The sequence below is a fragment of the Oryctolagus cuniculus genome, chromosome 2 (assembly GCF_051225735.1).
Source record: "Oryctolagus cuniculus isolate XC-2025 breed Fujian yellow rabbit chromosome 2, ASM5122573v1, whole genome shotgun sequence".
NCBI classification, from domain to species: domain Eukaryota; kingdom Metazoa; phylum Chordata; class Mammalia; order Lagomorpha; family Leporidae; genus Oryctolagus; species Oryctolagus cuniculus.
The window spans coordinates 92081167-92097835 of NC_142868.1; the positions used below are offsets into that span (position 1 = coordinate 92081167).

Below are 16669 nucleotides of genomic sequence, written 5' to 3' on the forward strand. Positions count from 1 at the left end.
ACTAGATCCGGAAGAGTTTCCTCTGCAAGTTTTTCCTGATCCTTTTTCTGAGGCTACAGTAACTCCACTTTTATTAAACTATCTTTTCCCGGACTATCGGTGCACGCCCTCACTATTCCACCATCTTGGCTCTGCCGTATCCCAAAGATAGATATTTCTTTTTCTTTTTTTTTTTTTTGACAGGAAGAGTGGACAGTGAAAGAGAGAGACAGAGAGAAAGGTCTTCCTTTGCCGTTGGTTAACCCTCCAATGGCCGCCACGGCCAGAGCACTGCGGCTGGCGCACTGCACTGAACTGAAGGCAGGAGCCAGGTGCTTCCTCCTGGTCTCCCATGGGGTGCAGGGCCCAAGCACTTGCACCGTCCTCCACTGCCTTCCCGGGCCACAGCAGAGAGCTGGCCTGGAAGAGGGGCAACCGGGACAGAATCCGGTGCCCGGATCGGGACTAGAACCCGGTGTGCCGGCACCACAAGGCAGAGGATTAGCCTATTGAGCCATGGCACCGGCCCCAAAGATATTTCTAATATACACTTTGAACTTCCTGTGATCTTTTACTGGGAGGTTTTCTTCCTTTACCTTCTTTTGTATTGATGACCGTATTTCTGTATTTCTGTATGTAACACATCTTTAAGCATCTTTTGCAGGGCTGGACAAGTGGTGACAAATTCTTTCAATTTGTGTTTGCTATGCAAGTTTTTTATTTCACCTTCATTCACAAATGAGAGCTTTGCAGGATATAATATTCTGGGCTGGCAGTTTTTTCTCTTAGTACTTGGGCTATATCTCGCCATTCCCTCCTAGCCTTCAGGGTTTCTAATGAGAAGTCTGCTGTGAGTCTAATTGGAGATCCTCTGAGAGTAATCTGATGTTTCTCTCTTGCACATTTTAGAATCTTTCTTTATGTTTCACTGTGGTGAGTTTGATTACAATGTGTCGTGGTGAGAATCTCTTTTGGTTATGTTTATTCAGGGTCCTATGTGCCTCCTGTACTTGGATGTCTCTGTCCTTCTCCAAACCCGGGAATGTTTCTGCTAGTATCTCACTAAAAAGGCCTTCTAATCCTTTCTCCCTCTCCATGCCTTCAGGAACTCCTAGAACCCAAATGTTGGTTTTTTTAATAGTATGCTGTAGATTCCCAACAATATTTTTTAGATTTCTAATTTCCTCTTCTTTTCTTTGGTTTGACTGTGTACTTTCCTGTGCTCTGTCTTCTAAGTCTGATATTCTCTCTTCTATCACACTGATTCTGTTTTTACAGCTCTCAAATTCATTTGTCATTTGTTCCATTGAATTCTTCATTTTGATTTCTTTTCAATATCACAATTTCATGTTCTACTAAATTCCTCATTTCATTTTGATTCTTCCTTAAGATTTCCTTTTCACCAGAGATGTTTTCTGTCCTGTCCAGTTTGGATTTCTGTTGTTCATGAATTTGTTTTTGAGAACTTCTAAATATTCTTATCATAAATTTTTTGAAATCCATATTTTGCATTTCTTCTATTTCATCATCTTCATAATCTGTATTGAGGTGTCATGTTCATTTGAGGACATCATAATGTCTTCCTTGTTCTTGTTTCCTCGATTTCTGCATTTGTTGTTTGGCATTGTGGAGATATTCTTAGGTTTCTTCTTTTTTTTCCTCTCTGTGGTGGCTTTTCTCATTATACTGTTACTCTAAATTAAGTGGACTGTCTGCTTTTGGTGACTCTTTAAGGGCTTGTGTTGGGTGTGGCCAGAGATCTCTGTTCAGTTCTTCAGGGTTAAGGGTGTGCCAAAGGTGACACACCCTGGTTTGGCATGGTAAATATTTCTCTCTCTCTCTCGCTCGCTCGCTCTCTCTTATTTTATTCAGAAGGGAAGTAATTCCACTTAGCTGAGCTCTTCTCCTTGATGGCAGTCAGTGCCTGAGTGCTAGCCCCTGTGGGTATAATATTCGTCTGTTCTGTCTCAAGGACCACACAAAGGCTCTGTGCAGTCCTCAGTGTAAGACAGATTCCCCTGCAATGTCTCCCACCGGGTAGCCAAGGTTACTGAGTTTGTGGTGTCTCCCAGAGAGTACTCCCTCATGTCTCAGGCTCACCGTGAGTTCTCCCACACACCCTCATTTTTCTTTTCACAGTCCCAGTTCATAAGCTCCACATATTCACTAGGTCTTAACCTCCTTTTATTGCTCCACACCAGAGTCAGGTTTTCCTGCTTGGCTGAAGGTGGGGCACAGCTCTGGGATGGCGCAGCTGTTATGTATGTCCAAAATGGGACCTGCTATATTGTTTTCCCCGCCTTTTTAAGGTGTGCAGAGAGGGAGAACCGTGTCCATATCATCCTTTTTTTTTTTTTCTCTCTCTCTCTCTCTCTAGTTAGGCTGGTGAACTTTCCCCCACGGGGCTTCAAGCCTTGTTCCCTCTAGGCTTTTCCTGCCACTATTCCTCCAGTGTCTCGGGCTACTGTGGTTTTACCTCACCTCCCTTTCCAGTGCTGGTGCGTAGACTTGGCGGCTGGGGTCCTGAGCTGTGGGCGCCCGTGCCCTCCACTTTGGTCCACTCTGTCCCACTAGTTCTGGAAGAGTTTCCTCTGCAGTTTTTTCCCTAACTCTTCCCTGAGACTACAGTATCTCCAGTTTTATTAAACTATCTTTTCCCAGACTGTCGGTGCACTCCCTCCCTATTCTGCCGTCTTCTCAGTTGGTAATTTAATAAGAATAGCATCATTTTTATAGCATGGAATATTCTGTGAGCTATTGTGTGAAAAAAATTTTTCTCAGCTTTTTGTGACATTATAAATTAAATACAATAAAATATTCTTGATAATTTTGTTTTTGTAAGTCAGCATTCTTATATAGTAGGGCTCTTATCTCAATTTCAACTGTGCCAGGGATACAGAAATGGTTGTTAAATGCACACCACTGCCAATTTTCAGTGAGAAGTGTTTAAAAAGGTTAAATTGAGGGTTCAAAAGGATTAAATTGGAGGCAGCATTGTACTGCAGTGGGTTAAGCACTACTTGAGATGCTGGCAGGCCAAGGTGGAGCAATTGTTCCAGTTCCTGCTGCTCTGTTTCTAATCTAGCTGCCTGCTACATGCCTGGGAAAGCAATGGGTGGTGGCCCAAAATCTGGGGGCTTGTTAATCATGTGGGTGGGCCATACTCCTGGCTTTGGCCTAGTCTACCCATATCCTCTCTGTAAATCTGCCTTTCAAGTACATAAAGTAAGTCATTTTAAAAAAGGTTAGATTTGGTTTATAAAGCTTTTGTGATTCCATTTCTATGAACACAGTTGTCCTCTGTTTAATGTTTGTAAGGAGGCACTCTCTTGTTCATTATCTCATTTTAACTTAGAAACAACAAATGTTATTTACTTTTTAAAAAATAACATTTTTCAGAAAAAAGTATTCTTTTACTCATGTGAGAAAACTGCAGTCTATGGAATTTGAGATTGCTGGTATTAATGGAATTAGGAATATATCCTTAGTAGTCTACAAATACACTTTATTTTTGAAATTAAAACTTTTTTTGACAGAGAAAGAGAGACAGACAAGCATGGCATACTGAGACAGTGAGAGAGAACCCTCATCCACTGGTTCACTCCACAAAAGCCAGGAAACTTAGAATCACTGCCACTTAAAGTGAAAGCATGCCCTATCACTTGAGGCATCATTTGTGGTTTACTACAGTGCAAATTAGGAGGAATTCAGGATCAAGAGTGGAGCTGGGACTCAATCCCAGATATATTTAATCACTAGATTAAATGCCTACACCTACTTACTCTATCTTTAAACTTAAAAGCACCATGTCTGCATTTTTAACATTTCATAATAAAATAATATCATTAGATTTAATAATTTTTATTATTTTCATTTCAAAGTCTGGGGGAGGAAGACAGAGATAAGGAAGGTGAGGGAGAGAGAGAGAGAGAGAGAGAGAGAGAGAGAGAAATCTGCAGCCACACCAAAGCTGGATTACTGAACTGTCTGGCTCTTCCACATGGGTGAGAGTGACCCAAGAAATTGAAATGTCTGCTGCCTCCTAGAGCAATAGGAACAAGCTGAATCAGAAGTGAAGTATCTGGAACGTGAAATAGTAACTTAACATTTGAACCAAATACTCGTCCTCTCTATTATATTTTAACAAAAATTCTATTATCTATATTAAATACTTAGGGGATTCTATTAATAGCTCATAATTTATGGAAACATGTGCCATGATATATTATATTGATTTTCTTTCTATGCAAAAATTTTTGCATACAATGAATGCAAGACATTCTTTTAATTCTCTGCTGAAGAATAGTTTTGTTAGATTCCAAGGTATTATAATTAAGAGTGGTTCTTTGTTTATGTTTTTTTCCATGATAGCCAATCTACTTTCATTAATATTCACCATGTTCTATCCTCATCTTTTCAAAGAATTATGTATTTTAGTTTAGTTTTAGTTTTATAGCACAGTTGAGTGTATGATACAGCAAGTTTCCAAATGTCCCATGCCATCTATATTGCACACAACCTACCCCACTGTCCACAACCAACATCAGGGTACTACTGTTTTTACAATTTGTGTGATTATATTGACTCATCATTATCAACCAACATGAATAGTTTACATTAGTGTTACCTGCAGTGTCCTGAAATACTTGGAGATTAAATAAAATGCTTTTAAATAATTCTGATTGAAAAAAACTGTCACAGAAATTCTATTTTGAACTAAATGAAAATGAGACTTCTCCAAATTTGTGGAGTACAGCAAATTTGGTGCCTAGAAGGGAAATTTATAGCATTGAATGATTATGATTTTATGTTATGAATTTTAATGTTATGTTGTCTGAACTCTAAATAAGAAACTTTTTGGTATGTTTTTCTTTAGATTTGTATAAATAGAAGGTGTGTAGAATCAAAAGGAGTTAAAACTAGATCAAAAAATTGTATGGATGTATTGTGCAGTGGGAATGGAGTAAGTAAGCACGTTTCCCTGAATCACATCTCTCTTGGCCTCTAACCATTCATCAGTTTATCAGTGTTTATTGGGTGCCTACTTGTGCTAGGCCCTGCAGTATTCGGCTTAAATGTAGAGCTGAACTGAATTAATAAACTCAGCAGCTATAATACATTTAGATTTAGGCTCTAAAACTTGGGAGAAATTACATATTTCCTATTTAACTTTTTACTCTTTATCTGCCCAACCTCTCACAATTTCAATATCACACACTAGAGTGTTGCATTTGTCAGAGTTGATGACCTCCACTAACACATAAAAGCAGCATGCAAAGTCAGTAGTTTACATTGGGTTCACTCTTGATGTTACTCATTCTATGGATTTTGACAAATACATTATGCAGTGTACACTCTACAGAATATGTAGAAATACAGAATATGCCCTAAAAAATATGTAGCTTATATATCCATCCATCTTTATTTTTTTTTAACTTTTATTTAATGAATATAAATTTCCAAAGTACGGCTTATGGATTACAATGGCTTCCCCCCCAATATCGTCTCTCCCACCCGCATCCCTCCCCTTTCCCACTCCCTCTCCCCTTCCATTCACATGAGGATTCATTTTCAATTCTCTTTATCTACAGATGATCAGTTTAGCATATATTAAGTAAAGATTTCAACAGTTTGCTCCCACACAAACATAAAGTGAAAAATAATAGATGATTTTTTAAATGATGATGAAATCAGATCAGACATGTTTAATCCCAGTGGGAGTCAAGTTGGGAATTGATAATATCTACTTTTTTTTTTCCAGAAGATCAGTTTAGCATACATTAAGTAAAGATTTCAACAGTTTGCACCCACATAGAAACACAAAGTGAAATATATACTGTTTGAGTACTCATTATAGCATTAAGTCTCAATGTACAGCACATTAAGGACAGAGATCCTACATGAGGAGTAAGTGCACAGTGACTCCTGTTGTTGACTTTACAAATTGACACTCCTGTCTAGGGCATCAGTAATCTCCCTATGCACCAGTCATGAGTTTCCAAGGCTATGGAAGCCTTTTGAGTTCACCGACTCTTATCTTGTTTAGACAAGGTCATATTCAAAGTGGAGGTTCTCTCCTCCCTTCAGAGAAAGGTACCTCCTTCTTTGAAGACCTGTTCTTTCCACTGGGATCTCACTCACAGAGATCTTTCATTTAGTTTTTTTTTTTTTTTTTTTTTTTTTTTTTTTTTTTTTTTTTTTTTTTTTTTTTTTTTTTTGCCAGAGTGTCTTGGCTTTCCATGCCTGAAATACTCTCATGGGCTTTTCAGCCAGATCCGAATGCCTTTAGGGCTGATTCTGAGGCCAGACTGCTGTTTAGGACATCCACCATTCTATGAGTCTGCTGAGTATCTCGCTTCCCATGTTGGATCACTCTCCCCTTTATTTATTCTATCGGTTAGTATTAGCAGGTACTAGACTTGTTTATGTGCTCCCTTTGACTCTTAGTCCTTTCATTATGATCAATTGTGAACTGAAATTGATCACTTGGACTGGTGAGATGGCATTGGTATATGCCACCTTGATGGGATTAAATTGGAGTCCCCTGGTATGTTTCTAACTCTACCATTTGGGGCAAGTCAGCTTGAGCATGTCCCAAATTATACATCTCTTCCCTCTCTTATTCCTACTCTTATGTTTAACAGGGATCACATTTCAGTTAAATTTCAACACTTAAGAATAACTGTGTATTAATTACAGAATTAAATCAGTCATATTAAGTAGAACAGACAAAAATCTACTAAGAGGGATAATGTATTAAGTTGTTCATTAACAGTCAGGGCTATGCTGATCAAGTCACCATTTCCCATAGTGTCCATTTCACTTCAACAGGTTTCCTTTTTGGTGTTCAGTCAGTTGTCACCGATCAGGGAGAACATATGGTATTTGTCCCTTTGGGACTGGCTTATTTTACTCAGCATGATGTGTTCCAGATTCCTCCATTTTGTTGCAAATGACTGGATTTCGTTGTTTCTTACTGCAGTATAGTATTCTAAAGAGTACATATCCCATAATTTCTTTATCCAGTCTACCGTTGATGGGCATCTTTATTTTTTAAAAATTTTAATTTATTGTTTGAAAGGCAAAGCAAGAGTGAAAGAGATACAGACAAGTTGAAAATGCTTGTACACTATGCCAATGATAAAGGATTAATATCCAGGATATATAGAGTGCTCAAGAAACTCAGCAACAGCAAACTAATGATCCAGTTAAGAAATGGGGAAAGGACATAAATGGGCACTTTTTAAATGATGAAACACAAATGGCTAACAGACGAATGGAAAGAGGCTTAGGATCACTAGCAATCAAGGAAATGCAAATAAACACCTAATGAGGTTTTGCCTTACTCCAGTTTGAATGGCTATCATCCAAAAAATCAATCAATCAATCAATTAATGCTGGTGAGGATGCTGAGAAAAATAATACCCCTAATACATCATTGGTTGGAATGTAAAATAGAACAGTCATTATGGAAGACAGTATGGAGATTCCTCAAAAATCTGAAAATAAATCTACCAGCCACCTCCTCTTGGGAATTTACCCAAATGAAATGAAATCAGCACATGAAAGACTATCCGTATCCCCCATGTTTATAGAAGCTCAATTCACAATAGGTAAGACATGGAATCAACCCTAATGTCCCTCAACTGAAGACTGGATAAAGAAAACGTGATGTGTGTGTGTATATATATATATATATATATATATATATATAGAGAGAGAGAGAGAGAGAGAGAGAGTATGGAATGCTACTCAATCATAAACAAGAATGAATTCCTGTCTTTTGCAACAAAATGGATTCCATTGGAAACCATTATACTTAGTGAAAGAAGCCCAACCCCAAAAGACAAATATTTGTTTTTTCTGATATGTGGTAGTTAATATAAAAATATAAGAATGAAATGGATATCTTATTATGTAATCACTATTTTTGTCCCTCGTTTTTATCCTGTGGAACAGTGCTCTTTCTACTTTTTACTTGTTAAATATTATTAATAGTGGTCCATTAAAACTGTGATTGTAAAGTAAATGGAAATTATGTCTTTTTTTTTCAAAAGTTAAAGAAAAAAAAAGAAGAAAGAACAAGTGGGAATTGAGGGAGGGAAGAGCTTGGGAAAGATGTGTGATTATCTTCTTAGAATTTTATCTATGAAATGCATAAAATCTGCCATTTATATTAAAAGTTTTTTAAAAATCAGGAGGAGAGAGCAAAGGAGGACATGCACACACACACACATAATCTTTCATGATGTTGGTCATCTTTCTCTGTTTCTGTTTGCAGTATATTATGAAGTATCATTTATAATACTGGCCGCATGATGACAAATTATTTCAATTTTTGTTTGTCTTTGAAGATATTTACCTATATTTATAAATGTGTTTATACTTTAATGAGTATAATATTCTGGGTTGACAATTTTGTTTTCTTTAAGAAATTGGACTATGTCTCTTTCTCAGCCTATAGTGTTTTTGCTGAGATATCTGCTGCCTATCTAATTGGAGATCATTTAAAAGTAATCTGACATTTTCTTCTTGCACATTTTAGAATATTTTGTTTATGTTTTACTTTTGAAAGTTGGAATGTAATATGTTGTGGTGAATGCCTTCTCTGATTATATCTATTTGGGGCTCTAATTGCTTCCTGTGCTTGGATGTGCATGTCTTTCTCCAGATTAGGGAAAGTTTCTGCTGTTATTTCACCTAATAAGCTTTCTACAGGGCCAGGACTGTGGTGTAGTGGGTAAAGCCGCCGCCTGGAGTGCCGGCATCCCATATGGGTGCCAGTTCGAGTCCCGACTACTTGTCTTCCAATCCAGCTCTCTGCTATGGCCTGGGAAACAATAGAAGACAGCCCAACTCCTTGGGTCTCTGCACTCACGTGGGAGACCTGGAAAAAGCTCCAGGCTCCTGGTTTCAGATCGGCACAGTTCCAGCCATTGCGGCCAACTGGGGAATGAAACAGTGGATGGAAGACCTCTCTCTCTCTCTCTCTCTCTCTCTCTGGCTCTCCTTCTCTCTCTGTGTAACTCTCTCAAGTAAATAAATCAATCTTAAAAAAAGTTTGCTAAGCCAATCTGTTTCCATTCCTTCAGGACCTTCTAAGACATATATTAGGTTATTTGATGATATCCAATAAATATGGAATACTGCTTTTGGGTGTTTAAAATTTTTTGTCTATATTTTTCTACTCATCTATAATGGATTTCAAATGCAGATATCAAAAACATTTATTGGATAAGGAATAACCCCCTCAATGGATGTTGGTGGGAAAATGAATATTGATACGTAGAATGAATCTAGATGCCTCCACCCAGTTCTCACTAAAATGCAAGAAATCAACTCGAAATTTTCATCAGGTATGAAACCTTGAATCCACGAGAAAAAAACCCAGAAAACATTTCATTCAGTTGGTTCAGGCGATGAATTTTGGTTAAGATTTCAGAAGCAAAAACTATAACTTTCTATCAAATCAAAGCAAACAATCAAAAGAGGGAAGATAACACCCCCAGAATTAGAGAAAGTATTTGAAAATCCTTCACCCAGTAAGGTATTAGTGTCCAGAATATATATAGAAGTAAAAGAAAAAAAAGCAAAGAACCACCAAATAATCTAGCTAAAAATAGGCAAAGGATCTCAATAAATGTCTCTTAGGAGAAGACATACAAATGGCCGATAAGTATATGAAAGAGATGTTCAAGAGCACTTATAGCAGATAATATCAGATAATCAAAAGCTTAAACAATTAATTCATCCTGGTCAGAAAGGCTATTATTTATAAAGTAAAAATACCAAATATTGATGAGGATGTGGAGTAAGAGGAACTCTTATACTCTCTGAGTGGAAATGTAAATTAATATAATCATTATGGAATATATATGGTTTTGTAAAGCTAAAAAATATAGTTTCTTTAAAAAAATACCATGTGATTCAGCTATCTCATTGCTGGGTATATATAAAAGAAAACAAATCAGTTTATTAAAGGGACATATACACTCCCATGTTTTTTACAACACTATAATAGCTTAGAGATGAAATTAAGAACATGTCCATTGGTAGATTAATGGACAAAGAAAACATTGTGTATATGTGTATATACAATGGAACATTCATCAAAACATTTAGCCCTGTTATTTGCAACAAAATTGATGAAAAGAGAAGATTTTATATCATGTGAAATATGGTAGAGACAGAAAGATAGTACTACATGTTCTAATTCTTTTTTGAAAATTTAAAAGGCTAATTTTGTTTAAGTAGTATAATTTGTAGAAGAGAGTATAATGGTGATTACTACAGGCTGGAAAAGGTTTGAGCGAAGAGGTAGATAGAATGGTTAAATTACTGATACAAACATGCAGTTATATAGGAGGAATAAGCTCTGGTGTTCTACAGCATAGTAGAGAACTTCCCACCTCCTGAATGATATATAGATATCCAGATACAAGAAGCTCAAAAGGTTCCTAACCAGATTTACCCCAAGAAAAAGACATTCTGCAAGGCATATTATAATCACATTGTCAAAATTTAAAGACAAGAAGACAATCATAGAGACAGAGAAAAGTTGTCAAGTTACACATAAACAAAAGCCTGTGAAGCTAACAACAGACTTCTCAGCAGAAATGCTACAATCAAAAAATTACAGGATCATTTATCTGAGGTCTTGAAAGAAAAAACAAAACTAATGAATAATATATCCAGCAAAACTCTCCTTTGGAAAGTGAGGGAGATATAAAATCTTTCCCAGCATTCAAAAGCTAAGGGAATTCATGACAACCAGAGGAGCTCTACAAAATCCTGGATCTCAACATTGAAAGTACAAGGATAACAACAGCCATTATGAATACATACTACAGTATGGAATTTATTAACAGAGTAGGTATGCAAAAGAGAAAGAGAATAGAATCCTACCTTATCATAACAAAAAGCCACCAAAACATGAAAATAAGTAATAAGAATGGCAGAATGAAACAGAATATAGAAAACAATCCATTAGCAACCAACATGGATCTGCGCATTGAGTGATGTATTTCATTTCAACACTACAATGTGCTCCAAGCCCAGGTTAGAGATGAGTCTCATGATGTCTCTTTGCTGGTTACTTTATGGAATATATATGATGAGTATCATATGGATGAGTATCATAATGATCCACAGAACACCTAAGCTTTCAAGTCTGGACAACCTGGGACCATGATTCCCACAACATAGTGCCATTAAACAGCCTGGCTGGTGCAGTATTTGATGCAGGGAAGATTATTTGGAAATAGCAAAGGAATTTCGTGAAGCTATGGAACTGTTCTGTTTCATGATAATGGTATAGGATACATAGTTTTATTTGTAGAACTCATTGAGTTGTATCTCTATAATCTGCTTGTTTGTTTTCCATACATACCTTTTGTGGGGCTCCATGGGATGTGCAGCCATGGAGCCCCCACGACAAGGTCGGTCTGATAGCTGTTGCTGTGTCTTTATCACAAGGCGAATGTTGCTAGTTTCGGTTAGGGCAATGCTTTCCCATGGTCGGGACGTTCCAGAGGAGTTGAGAATGTTGTAAACAACAAGATGGCACCGAGGACCGCGCAGTGAGCCTGCCTGCTGTGTGACACCTTGTGGGGAGCAATCCGGACTAGACTAAGTTACTCGAATTAGGACTTATTCTATGCATCTGCTCTCCCACAATATGGCGCTGGGAGAGAAGTAAACAGCTTCCGCACAGCTGCCTCCAGTTCAACTGATAAACTGTAGGACTTGCTCCTGATTGGAGGAGAGCAGCGTACTCGGCGTGTGGGCAGCCGAGTTGGGATTGGCGGAGGAGGACTATAAAGGAGGAGAGAGACGGCATGCACCAGGAACATCTATGGGGAACATCTAAGGGAACCCGTGCAGCCCCCGAGAGAACCGGCCGGCGGTGTGCCGCTCCCCTGCGGAAGTGGGGAATGCGGCCAGGGGGAACTGCCCTTCCACGGAGGTGGAAGGGATAGTAGCCAACCCGGGAAGAACCAGCAGCAAACCCGGGGAGGGCCGAGCAGACAAAAGAACAGCGCAGGGTCCTGTGTTGCTCCTCCACGAAAACGGGGAGCGACAACACCTCATCTGATTGGCCCGAGAACGTGTGCACACTGCGTGAACAGACAGCGGATTGGAGTGTTCCGTGCATGGACTTGACACCGCTTGCAATTGGCCAGATTTTGTATATATAAGCTATGTGCTGAGGAAGGAGGGGGCTTTCCTGTCCACTCTCCTCCCTTCATTCTTTCTCTGTCCCTGTTATTTTCCCATTAAAAATCTGCTGAAGACCGATAAGCTGCGAACAGTGTCGTTCCTTTGCGGGCAAGGGAGCGGCACCTTTTAGCTCAAAGTGAAAAATAGACCAAGAATTAATTATTGAACTATAATTATTAAGTTTTGTGTTGCTGTGGTATGATAAACAATTAAGGAATTTTAATTAGTGTATTATAAACTTGAGCAAATAATTTAATGTGCTAAGCATCATGGAGACAATATTTCTTACTCTTTGAGGTAGTAGTTTTAAACATGGAAAATTAGAAGTTTAGAAATTATCCAGTGATATTATGTTGGATTTTGACAACTTTTCTCATTTTTATGTTTGATATATAGAAATAAATATACATATGTATATATTTGTGTATAAATTTAGGGATAGACACAGAAGAATACACACATGCCCACATGCATATGTTTCTCTTTTTTTAAACTTTTTTTAATAAATATAAATTTCAAAAGCACAACTTTTGGATTATCCCAGCTTTTCCGCCTGTAACCTCCCTCCCACTTGAAACCATCCCATCTCCCACTCCCACGCCCTCTCCCATCCCATTCTTCATCAAGATTCATTTTCAATTATCTTTATATACAGAAGATCAATTTTGTATATACTAAGTAAAGATTTCAACAATTTGCACCCACACAGAAACACAAAGTATAAAGTACTGTTTGAATACTAGTTATACCGTTAATTCACATAGTACAACACATTAAGGACAGAGATCCTACATAGGGAGTAAGTGCATAGTGACTCCTGTTGTTGACTTCACAATTGACACTCTTGTTTATGGTGTCAGTAACCACCCTAGGCTCTTGTCATGAGTTGCCAAGGCTATGGAAGCCTTTTGAGTTCGCCAACTCCGATCTTATTTAGACAAGGTCATAGTCAAAGTGGAAGTTCTCTCCTCCCTTCAGAGAAAGGTACCTCCTTCTTTGACGGCCTGTTCTTTCCACTGGGATCTCACTCACAGAGATCTTTCATTTAGGTTTTCTTTTGTTGTTGTTTTTTTTTTTTGGTTTTTCTTTTTTCTTTTTGTTTTCTTTTTCTTTTTTTTTTTTTTTGCCAGAGTTTCTTGGCTTTCCACACCTGAGAAACTCTCATGGGCTTTTTAGCCAGATCCCAATGCCTTAAAGGCTGATTCTGAGGCCCGAGATGCATAGTTTCTCAAGATTTAATTTTTCAGACTCCCTAGAGTTAATGACATGTAAGTAGTAATGAGAAAATTTAGCCCCTGGACTTTCATTTCCTTTTTTTAAACAAATAAATTGCCTATTTTTGTTAATATTTGTTTAAAAAGGAAGAGAGAAACAGCAAGAGAGCAAGCAATCTCATCTGCTGGTTTACTCTCCAGATTCCCACGACAACTGAGGATGAGTCTGCTCAAAGCCAGGAACTCAAGCTCAATCTTTATCTCCATGTTTGCAGCAAGGACACAAGTACTTGACCCATCACTTGCTGTCTTCAGGGACACACATTAGCAGGAAGTTGGGAAGAAGAGCAGAGCCGGGACTCTACCCTAGTCATGCTGATATGTGATGCTGGCATGCCCTGCAGCAGCTTAACTTCTTTGCCAAAATACCACGCCCTAACTGCTATTTCTAACTGCTATTCTCTAAAAGAACTCAAGGCTCCTTGGAGATAAGGCTGATTCAAGGACTGGGGCATGAAAAATACCATATTAGCTATGATCTTGTTTCACCAGAAAGTAAGATAATGTTCAAAGAATGTTGGAATTCAGGCACAGAGAGGCAACTACCACGTGGCCCCACTTATATGTGAAATCTGAAATAGGTGATCTCACAGAAATGCAGAGTATAATACTTGTTACTGGGAACGGGATGGGGAGAAGGTGGTCAACAGATAACTGAGTTATATTTAGAAGGAAGTAAGTTCTGGTCTTCTGTGGGACAGTAGGGTGATAGTTAACAGTAATGCATTAAGCATTGTTTTTTTAAAGTGGTTAGAAGAGGACTTTTAATGTATTCATCATAAATTAATAATAAAAGATTAAGGAGATTTATATTCTAATCTCCTGAATTGAACCTTAGTCAGTGTATACATGAATCAAAACATCACATTGTACCTCATACATATGTATAAATGTTATATAAAAATTAATTTAAAATAATGTTGCTGGTATCATAAAGATAAAATTCAGTTTGACAGGGCTTCTACCAACCAAATAGGAGGGAATTAATTCATCTATATAAATTATGATAATAATGAGTTGTGGCACATTGATCAAAGTAATACCTTTTATTTCAATAAATAGTAAATAATAATTTGGGTAAATGAAAATATTGTATATTTATAACAACATAACTTACTTCATTAATATACCAATAAAGAATTTTTTTTTGGATGAGGGAAACTATTGCCTAATGTTATAATCAGTATTGAAGGAGTTATCAGTGGATTCTAACTAGTGTATAAAAGTTTTTTAAAGACGAAATTAGGCAGAAAAAGAGAAAGGAAGTAACAGAGAGCCCACCTATCCTTTTGTTTACTCCACAAGTGACTGCAACCCAATCCAGTATCACAGTCCAAGTCCCCACATGGTGACAGGAACCCAATTACTTGAATAATCTTCACTGCCTTTACTGATCTGCATTAGAAGTAAGTTGCAATTAGGAATCCATGCTGGCAGTGAAACCAGTATTCCAGTTTGGAACCTCGGTATCTTAACTGCTAGGTGCAGTGCCTACTTCTGGGCAACTATTTTGTGAGATATTTATATAATTTGAAAATATCTCCCTAAAATGGCATATTAATTGCAACTGACTACTAAAACTTTATAGTAGGAAATCTTGGGAAAATAGTATCTTGCAAAAAATTCAAAGTAACAGTGACAGTATTTTGTGACAAATTGACATCATGTGTCTTCTGAGAAGTTTTTAATGTAGTTCAGGGATACAATATTCATGATATTACATTGAGACTAAGATCCAGCTAAGACCAAGAAGTTGAGAGATGCTTTATTTTATTTTGAAAGAGAGCCCAACGTAGTCAAGAGCATAGCCTGTGAAACCAGATTCCATGGGTTTAAATTCTGGTTCTATCACTGACTAGTACTTCTGGCGAGTCAAATACATATGCCTTAGTTTCTTCATTTTTAAAGAGCAGACAATAATAGCCTTTACATCACAGGGCTATTGGGAAGGTTTAATGAGTAAATCAATACAAAGTACTCAGAATAGGCTCACAGTCACTGCAATACACATACTTACTATTGATTAATTCACACCCATTTACTATTGATTAATTCACACCTATTTACTATTGATTAACTCACACCTATTTACTATTGATTAACTCACACCTATTTACTATTTATTAATTTAATTTTTTTTCTTTTTTTTTAACTTTTATTTAATGAATATAAATTTCCAAAGTACAGAATATGGATTACAATGGCTTCCCCCCATAAAGTCCCTCCAACCCGCAACCCTCCCCTTTCCCACTCCCTCTCCCCTTCCATTCACATCAAGATTCATTTTCGATTCTCTTTATATACAGAAGATCAGTTTAGCATACATTAAGTAAAGATTTCAACAGTTTGCTCTCACACAGAAACATAAAGTGTAAAATACTGTTTGAGTACTGGTTATAGCATTAAATCTCAATGTACAGCACACTAAGGACAGAGATCCTAGATGAGGAGTAAGTGCACAGTGACTCCTGTTGTTGACTTAACAAATTGACACTGTTGTTTATGGCCTCAGTAATCACCCTAGGCTCTTGTCATGAGCTGCCAAGGCTATGGAAGCCCCCTGAGTTCACTGACTCTGATAATTTTTAGACAAGGCCATGGTCAAAGTGGAAGTTCTCTCCTCCCTTCAGAGAAAGGTACCTCCTTTTTTGATGACCCATTCTTTCCACTGGGATCTCACTTGCAGAGATCTTTCATTTAGGGTTTTTTTGTTTGTTTGTTTGTTTGTTTTTGCTAGAGTGTCTTGGCTTTTCATGCCCAAAACACTCTCATGGACATTTCAGCCAGATCCGATTGCCTTAAGGGCTGATTATGAGGCCAGAGTGCTGTTAGGATATTTGCCATTCTATGTGTCTGCTGTGTATCTCACTTCCCATGTTGGATCATTCTCTCCCTTTTTGATTCTATCAGCTAGTATTTGCAGACACTATTCTTGTTTATGTGATCCCTTTGGTTCTTAGTCCTATCATTATGATCAATTGTGAACAGAAATTGATCACTGGGACTATTGAGATGGCATTGGTACATGCCACCTCGATGGGATTGAATTCGAATCCCCTGGTATGTTTCTAACTCTACCGTTTGAGGTAAGTCAGCTTGAGCATGTCCCGAATTGCACATCTCTTCCCTCTCTTATTCCCACTCTTATATTTAACAGCGATCACTTTTCAGTTAATTTTCAGCACTTAAGAAGAATT

At 37.7% G+C, this 16669-nt stretch overlaps 1 protein-coding gene across 1 annotated transcript in view; it reads left to right on the plus strand.

The window, feature by feature from the left end:
* The window catches only part of LOC103352162 (disintegrin and metalloproteinase domain-containing protein 32), a 191886-nt gene extending 186899 nt beyond the window's left edge, over window positions 1-4987 (plus strand). Inside the window, exon 18 of the mRNA XM_089327036.1 lies at window positions 4856-4987. Within this exon, the coding sequence (XP_089183162.1) occupies window positions 4856-4987 (132 nt within the window). The remainder of the gene's footprint in view (window positions 1-4855) is intronic.
* Window positions 4988-16669: the final 11682 nt, after the last annotated feature.